General features: G+C 37.7%; 1 protein-coding gene across 1 annotated transcript in view; it reads right to left on the reverse strand.

Moving 5' to 3' along the window:
- SERPINB12 (serpin family B member 12) overlaps positions 1–9,182 on the reverse strand; it is a 49,373-nt gene extending 40,191 nt beyond the window's left edge. The window contains exons 1-2 of the mRNA XM_032151692.2: positions 9,150–9,182; positions 8,841–9,004 (exon numbers count right to left, since the gene is read on the reverse strand). Of these exons, the coding sequence (XP_032007583.2) occupies positions 8,841–8,858 (18 nt within the window). The 5' untranslated portion in view covers positions 8,859–9,004; positions 9,150–9,182. The remainder of the gene's footprint in view (positions 1–8,840; positions 9,005–9,149) is intronic.

Raw genomic sequence — 9,182 nt, forward strand, 5'->3', positions numbered from 1 at the left:
ACTCCCTATCTAATTAATTTAGCAAACCAACTTGCCTACACTCTTGAGGACATTACTACAAAGAAAACCACTAACATCTTTAAACTTCAATTACAACAGATAGAAGCTCCCAGTATAAAAACTAGGATAAAAATGCAGCTCACTGGAAAAAAAATATTGCCACAAAAGAAAAAGGCCCATGCAATCTTTCTCTCAACTTCCACTTTCCCCACCAAAAGACCATTCTCAATGACAGCCTCTTAAGGAGTCATCCCTTTTAATGTAAATTTGGATTTGACTGCCTAATAATCACTTAGAGTAATGAAACTGTTATTTGAAGGATTGATAGTCTGAAAGGAAAGAACTAGATAAATGTTCTTATAAAAGGCTTCCAGGTCAAACAGGTCAATGTCTTGAGCTCAGAGCTATAATATATCTCTGTCCAGCATAAAACTTACTTGGTCCGCCATAAAAAAATGAAAATAAATTTTTCTAAAATGCTTCCCTGCCTGCATTGACTAGTCAAGCAAACCAGACTAGCAAGCAAAGGAAAATTTGTTACTAAAATTTAAGACCACTTGGAGATGGTCTTGCACAATTCAACCAATTCTAACTATAGTCATATACTACATAACAACATTTCAGTCATCAACCAACCACATACAGGACTGAGGTTTCATATGATTATAATACACATTTTTACTGCACCTTTTCTATGCTTAGATATGTTTAGATACACAAAAACATGCCATTGTGTTACAATTGCCTACAATATTCAGTACAGTTACATGCAGCACAGGTTTGTAGCAACAGGCAATATGATATGGCCTAGGTGTGTAGTGGCTATTGCCATCTAGGTTCATGTAAATACACTCTATGATGTTCCTACAATGAGAAAATCATCTAATGACATATTTGTCAGAATGTATCCTCATCATTAAACAACATATGACTGTAAAATGTAAACATTGAAAGAATTAATCTCTCAACTCACTTAAAATTGAAAAAAGACAGGAAAACATGGTAAAATACTTTTTTACACCAAACTGTTTTATCCCAAGTATGGTCCACAGCCTTCATAAAATTATCAGGCAAATAAAAATCATAAAGCTAAGCTATCAAGCAGGATAGATTTGTCCCATTTGTCAGAAACACAATTTGGATAAAAACATAAAACAGTTAATGTCATGAGTTTATTTTACTATATTTTACTGTCTCGTGACTAAATATAGTAAAAGGTAGGGGAGGTGGGCACCATGACTCATATCTGTAATCCCAACTACTCAGGATGCTGAAGTGGGAGGATCAGTAGAGTCCAGTAATTCAAGGCTGCAGTGAACTATGTTCACACCACTGCACTCCAGCCTGGGCAACAGAGCAAGACCCTATCTCTAAAAATAAGTAAATAAGTACTAGTAAATAAATAAATAAAAAGGAAGCTGGGGAATCTGCTTCTGTATTTATGTTGTTTGTGTGTTTTCATGTTGTGTGTATGTAATAGCTTTCAACCAAAATTCATGAAAGAGCTCTAGTTAATCAATTAACTTAAAGGGAAAAAAATAACTGTTTAAATCAAATATGTTATCAAAAATACAGGAACTAACTCAAATGTTTTTAAGTTCCCATCATTTTTAAATTATTGATAATATAAAAATAGAAATGTCTTCAGAATTATCAGCATACATTTTTCCTGGGTTTCCTGGTCAGATGGGATTATATTTGTCTCCCCAAGATGTTTTAAAGTCATGAAAGTATAAATCCAGCTTAAAAACAAAATGATTTTTGTGTAAGTCTTTGATGAATAAGACTAGTTTAATATTGTTAATTTAATGAAAATAGCTGTCCCAGGCCGGGCGTGGTGGCTCACGCTTATAATCCCAGCACTTTGGGAGGCCGAGGCGGGCGGATCGCGAGGTCAGGAGATCGAGACCACGGTGAAACCCTGTCTCTACTAAAAATACAAAAAATTAGCCGGGCGTGGTGGCGGGCGCCTGTAGTCCCAGCTACTTGGAGAGGCTGAGGCAGGAGAATGGCGTGAACCCGGGAGGCGGAGCTTGCAGTGAGCCGAGATCGCGCCACTGCACTCTAGCCTGGGCGACAGAGCGAGACTCTGTCTCAAAAAAAAAAAAAAAAAAAAGAAAAGAAAATAGCTGTCCCTTCTGAATTATTGGCAAAATACACACATATTTACTTTAAAGTTCTTACTTGGGTGATAAATGCCTGATATTTACAGGCTATAAAAGCAGTTAACAAAGAAATCACTTGAAATAATGACTAGACCTGTTGAATATTGCAGTTTTCATAACTAATCTAGGTATAATTATGTAAAAAAAGTAAATTTGGTAAATATAAGTTGTATAAATATTTATAAATAAACTTTTCATGTAATTTGAAATGTTAAAGTAACACTATGTTGAATTAAGTAATAGATACTCGTTAAGTGTCTCGGTCTTTTCCAATATGAAAAATAAATTGCTGAACACAAGTACAAGTTTGTTCTTGACTTAAATTTTATATAACAACTAAATATATTTGACTCTATTAATAAAATTGTTAACTATTGAAAATTGTTCTATGAGAAGCTATGTTTCTAAAAATTACAAAATATGTATTTATAAGCTGTTCGTATAAGAATAAGAGTTCAAAACTGCTCACTTCTAAGGTTTCACTAGAAATTAAGGTTACTATAAGTAAAATTCCTAATTAGTATATATAATTCTGTACACAAATTGTACCAGAAAACTAAGATGTATTTTTGATGGGAAAAATTATAAGAAAGACATAGAAAATGAGTTCTTTATTGTCTAAGTCAGAGGTCATTTAATGGTTGTTTCAAAATTCAGACTTAGAAGGGAAATAGAAACAAAATAGAAACCAGTAAGCATGTGAGAAAGAAAGAAAATTATAGGTATGAAAATACATTTTTGGTAAGGAAGGTTAAAAACCAAAGAACTTTTCAAAATGGGAAGGGGGCCAGGCACAGTAGCTCATGCCTGTAATCTAGCACTTTGGGAGGCCAAGGCTGGTAGATCACCTGAGGTCAGGAGTTCAAGACCAGCCTAGCCAACATGGCAAAACCCTGTCTCTACTAAAAATACAAAAATCAGCTAGCCATGGTGGCACATGCTTGTAATCCCAGCTACTGGGGTGGCTGAGACAGGAGAATCACTCGAATCCAGGAGGCTGAGGGTGCAGTGAGCCAAGATCACACCACTGCACTCAAGCCTGGGTGACAGAGCAAGACTCCATCTCAAAAAAAAAAAAAAAAAAGGAAAGGGAAAGGGAAAGAGAAGAAAAGAAAGTAAATTTTTTGTCCTAAAATAAAATGACTGGTAAAAGGAAGTATAGCACAAAACTACAAAACTAAAGGTCCAAGCATGTTGTAGAAGTTCTGAGTGCATTGCAAATGTTATATAAATCATAAATTTATAAAAGAAATTTTGACCAGGCACAGTGGCTCATGCTGGTAATCCCAACAATTTTAGGAGGCTGAAGCGGGTGGATCACTTGAGGTCAGGAGTTCAAGATCTGCCTGGCCAACGTGGTGAAACCCCATCTCTATCAAAAATGCAAAAATTAGCCGAGCATGGTGGCGTGCACCTGTAATCCCAGCTACTCAGGAGGCTGAGGCAGGAGAATTGCTTGACTCCAGGAGGCAGAGGTTGCAGTGAGCTGAGATCATGCCACTGTACTCCAGCCTGGGCAACAGAGCGAAACTGTCTCAGAAAAAAAAAAGGAAAGAAAAGAAAATAAAGAAATTTTGTGTGTAATCAATTTGGCTATAATTAAAAGGAATTATTTAGAAGTTTTTCCAAAAATCGAGCGTTAATATACTAATACAAAACTAGAATATTTTGGTCCCCTATGTTGGAATAACAAAATTTACTTAAAGTGTTGATCTTTTCTAGGAAAAAAAAAAAAAAAGTTTTTCTTTTAATTCTGAATTTTTTTCAACCATTTTCTGAACTGCAACTTCTTATTGTTTTACAGTTTTTATTTCTGCCATATTTCTTCCTGAGATCCATTTAATTTCCCTATTTAAGGTTGAGAATGCTGTCTTCTTCACTTAGAATGGCAATTTTATTTCTCAAGGTAGAATTTTCCTCTTGAAGCTTTTCAGATTCATTATCTTGGAAGTTCAACTTCTGCTGTATCCGCAGCTCCTGATTTGCAAGTCACGCATCACTGCCTCCTGCTGTTTCTGTCCTTGAGAAAGCACAGCTTTTTGCTTGGCTGGGATGGTAATTCTCTCCTTCAACCTTCTCATCAGTTCCTATAACTTTTTTTTCCGTTTATTAATCTGCTGCTGTGACCTGATGGGGAAATGTTGGTCCTGAAGGCTTAGAAAAGCAGTGTTTTCTTGCAGTATAACTTGATTCTGTACTCTTGGTTTTTCTTGATCTGTCTGAATTGTGCTTGCATCCAGGCAATTTCAGGTGCCTTTACTTTTTCTAAAAGCCATATGTTCCCCTGTTCAAGGTACTGGCTTTCTTGTTTATTTCTTCTGTCATATGGTGTACATTCATAACTTGGGCACAGACTCTTCCTGTGCTTGACTGAATTCAAATAGCTTTTCATCAGGTTTGACTTCCAGATTATCTAAACAAGCTTCCCATATGCAGAAGCAATCACAATGAAGGAGGTTTGTTTCTTTACATTTTAGTAATTGGCCTAGGAAACAAATATTTTGTCATTTCTTGTGCTTCATGTTTTCTTCATTAGTTTACTACTTAGGAAAACCGAACTTTGAAAGGGTTAAGGATTTTTCTTCTTACAACCATGTGACTGTCTATATTTGCTTCTAAAGTCTTTTGAATATCAGTTTGTTTAAATGAATGACTATTATTTCCACAGTGAGATGTTATCCCATTTTGATAAAGTGTTTTGAACCTTTTGACATTTTTGGCAGGCTTCCCCACAATCAAGTTCTAAATTAAATCTTTTTTTTAATCTCAAACTAACTTTGGGATGTTCCAGAGGACCCTGGAACATCTCAAAGTTTTATGTTAACGACATATTAAACTAAATTAGGCTGAATTAATATGTTGAATTATATGGGAAACATTATCAAATGGTATCAGATGCTAGATTTTTATCTCAGTTACATTTATGAGTATGTTATTGATATGAATGTTCCAAAGTGATACAAAATTCCTTAAAATCTAATATGTCATCAGTTCTAATTCTGGCTATCTTGTTGTATGCCACAAAAAAAACAAATTTTCTTAGCGATTTCCGGATTTTTAGCCATGGTTATTCTAAGTTTTTGTCATCCACAGTTATTGTTTTGATTCTTTTCTAAAGGCATCTGCAGTCAGATTCATGGCAAAGATTCTAACCAGTACTCTTGAATCCAGATTTCTAATAATGTTTAGATGATGGACTGAATAAAAATTTTCCTTAACTTTAAAGGAGAAACTGTTGAATTTGTGAAACTGCTAATCAAGATCAAGCAAAACAAAAATTTAATTACATGAAATTGAATAACTGATAAAGATTATGTTTTATGGCTTTTATTTGAAAACTATTGGTTCTTTATTTAAATGTTTTTTTCCCAGATTTAAAGAAATTTTCCCTTTAACATTTTTCTCTTTATCTACAGCTTGCAGTTTGGTAAAATATACTCTTGTGAACAAAAGTGGAAACATTTACTTTTTTTTGCTGATTGATCCCTCCAAAATTTGGAAACTATTTGTGAATATTCTTATTTTTCTAGCAATAAGAATCTCCTCTTTTTATAACAGGATACGATTGCAAGTATTGGTTATATTACCAGGGTTTTGACTTAGATTTTAGTTTTAAGTTGTTTATACGTCCTGCAGACAAAGTCTGAAGTCTGCCTTGGTTCGGCTTTCTAGCCTCAAGGGGCTTTTTAATCCGAAATTACCATGTGGCCAATCATTACTCTTGTCACACTACGTAAATGATCAGGTAAAATTTGATAAAAACTAAACTTATTCTACAAACAAATTAGTCTTACTTTGAGTATCTTTGATAAAAATCAGGATTACTATAGAGAGAAAAACTATATTTCTCTATAGCTATAATATGCTTTTCATTAGATTGTAGCCCTATACACTGTTTTTGAGTTCTGGTTATCTACCTGTAGACTGAACTAGGTTCTGAATTATCTTACTTTCCTCCAATATCTAGCTACAATGCTCCAACTAAGAACAATAATTGTTCTGTTCCTGAAGCCCGATAGCTGAAATTAAATGAATTTTAAGGGACAAGTCTCATGCCTGATGTATGGGTCACACCAAAAGTTCACTAGACCACCTAATTCCATTACTGGAGGTGTTCAGACTCCAAACCAGGATGAGGTATAGGCAGTTGACTGCTGTGGATAGCTTTTCTCACAGTGACAGAACAAAACTCCCAGCATAATGAGATTCTCACCCCTCTTAATTTTCCCTTGCTTGTGCCTACCTTTTTTTTGAGCAAGATAATGCTAAGTACATCCTAGCAGACTAATGCTGGCCCAGTGCTTTGAGATGATAGCCAAGGCCTATGGAATAGACAAAAATTGAACTTGACAATAGACTCCAGGTCGACTTAGTCAAGAGCCACTCCTTCCAAACCTCCCTTGTTGCTCAAATGTTGCTAAAAGAATTTTGACCCAGACTCCTAGTCACCAGTCACTTCTCTCCAACAGAGGATCAGATCAGCAACCTGGGACAGGTCCACACTGACACTGAGGGATAACCAAAACTTATCAAGATGACTGATCGCTGATGCTTTCAGAGAAAAGTCTTGAACAGAAGGGGGAAATGTGAACATTGTCAGAATCAAATGGAGTCATTTATGTGAAGCCCTGACAAAATGGAGCCAGAGAAGGCAAGAAGGGATTTTTTTCACACGCATATGCCTGATAACAAGAACTATCACGAAAGACTCTGCAAAAACCATAACTTTGCACAAAGGACATCACAACCTCACACACAAAAAAATTCCTTATACGAGGACATCTGTCCACCAACTGCCTGTTTAACATTGGACTGATGTCACCCTTGTTATTGATTCTTGTAGCCAAGGATAATTAATTCAAAACAACTTATGTAATCCTCCTTATTTTACCTTTAAAAATTTCTCCTTGCCTCAACCTCTTTGAATACACACATAGTTAATTTACTACGATACGCATATTCCCATTGCAATGCTACTGCCAAATAAATATTTTCTTTTAGAGAGTTTCCCTCTCTATGTGTTACTTAGTTTGACACCTTCTATTTGTCTTGTAGAATGGCCTCACCATCTGTTTATTCACTTCAGCTTGAAATGTTAGTTGTTGATGTCTCCTGTTTACCAACCCCTACCCTCAGTTGGGCTTCAAGATGCTTAGCTTCTACCTATCAAACTTCTCTACATTTTCTCCTCTGTGATCTGGTTTTTCTACCACTGTCCTGGTTTATGCCTTCATTACTTTTATTCTGTATCACAGTCAACAGCCTCTGATCAGCTTTTCTTTCTCCTACTGAGTCCCACTATTTCACTCAGTCGGTCTCCCCCTTGCAAAAGGACACCTGCTCACTCCCTAGCATGAAGGACAATCTCCTGACGGTGGATGTCCAGCCTCTCCACACCCTGCATCTGTGACTCATTCTCCACTGACACATGCATTTCAGCCACACAGCCTCTCTAGACTCCCAAACACACCTTGCCCTTTCACTGTTCTTGCTTTTCCTTTCCTAGAAATAGCTTCCACCGCACCCTTATCCTGCCTGAGAAATCGTCATCATCCTCTAGGGCTGGGCAGAAGCATGGCTCCTGCCACCATTGTCCCGTCCTGGTAACACTTGTTCTCTGTGTGCTCCACAATTAAAGCATTACCAAGCCTGCACTGGGCGTGAGGCCATGGCCTGCTTATAGGGAGTAGGCCCGACCGAAAGGAAAAGGTTACTCATGGAACCCGTCTCTAAGGAAGAGCAAGAGCCTCACACTTGAAAACAGAGCTAAGGGTGAAGGCACTGGTTTGGACTACAGAAGGTTCCCAGGGGCGAAGGGACAGATCCCTGATGAGCACGTTTCACACGGGGTACCTGTTCTAGAGATAGGCAGGGAGCCAAAAAGCAGGCACCGAGATAGGGCATCCATGACAATGAGCCAGCCCCATGGGGCTGAGTTTCCCAACACAGGACCATTGGAAACTGCCTCAGAATCACCCGTGATGCTTCTTTCAAAATACTCATTCTGGAGCCTACCTTAGATAATAAGTCAGAACCTATAGAGATAGTACCTTGGAATCTGCATTTTAACAAAATTCTCAGGAGATGCTGAGACATATGAAACTTTTAGGACTCCTAGAATGAGGGATGAGGCATCTCGTGACAAGAAACACAAGGCAAAGTTACCAACTCCCAGCCTTCAGGGCTGGATTCCACCCAGAAGACCTAGTTCCCTAACATGAAAGAGGCTCATGATTTTCATCAGTTAATTGCAGTAATGCACCAAATGGTACTGGAATCTAGGAAACCAAGCTAGGAGGGCAGTCCATTGGTATATCAGACTGAAAGGGACAGAAGGGGTGGAGTTGAGGCAGAAGCAAAGAACAATTAGCAAAAGTTCAAGAAACAAAGTGAGGATCAAAGTACCAGTCCCTACCTTACAGGGTTTTTGTGCTACACATAAACGTGGTTGTGTGTATCAAGCATCTAGCACATGGCTGGTACAGAGTAGATCCACAACAGATCTCAGCTGCCCTGAGATTCATTCCACTGATTTTTCCTTTTATATGCACTTTGCAGAGCCATTGTTGAAGGTTTTAAGGAAGCTAAACTAGGATGGTCCCTGTCTCCCAGCCCCACACACCTGGTGCTCACAGAGCCACATCAGGTAAGTTGGGGCTGAGTCCCGGGTCTTACCTGTGGACGGATGCTCATGCAGGTAGAGGTGCTTTTGGGCAGTGTCTTGCTTGCTCCTACTCACCAAGACCCAGTACCACCAGCCTCTATGAGCCACGTATTTCAGTGTCCCCACTCTGAACTGTGGGTGGTAAATCATAGTCATACCGGGTGCAACATGAGTTCTAGAAAGACGGAAAGTAAAGTTTCAATTAAGCAAGATGAATAGATTCTAAAGATCTGCTGTTCGACACTGTACCTATAGCTGATAATAATACATTGTTGTACACTGAAAATTAGGAAGTTACACCTCATATTAACCGTTCTTACCATAAACAAGTTTTTTAAGCTTGGGGAGGTGGC

The sequence above is a fragment of the Hylobates moloch genome, unplaced genomic scaffold (genome assembly GCF_009828535.3).
Source record: "Hylobates moloch isolate HMO894 unplaced genomic scaffold, HMol_V3 SCAFFOLD_5, whole genome shotgun sequence".
Taxonomy (NCBI): Eukaryota; Metazoa; Chordata; class Mammalia; order Primates; family Hylobatidae; genus Hylobates; species Hylobates moloch.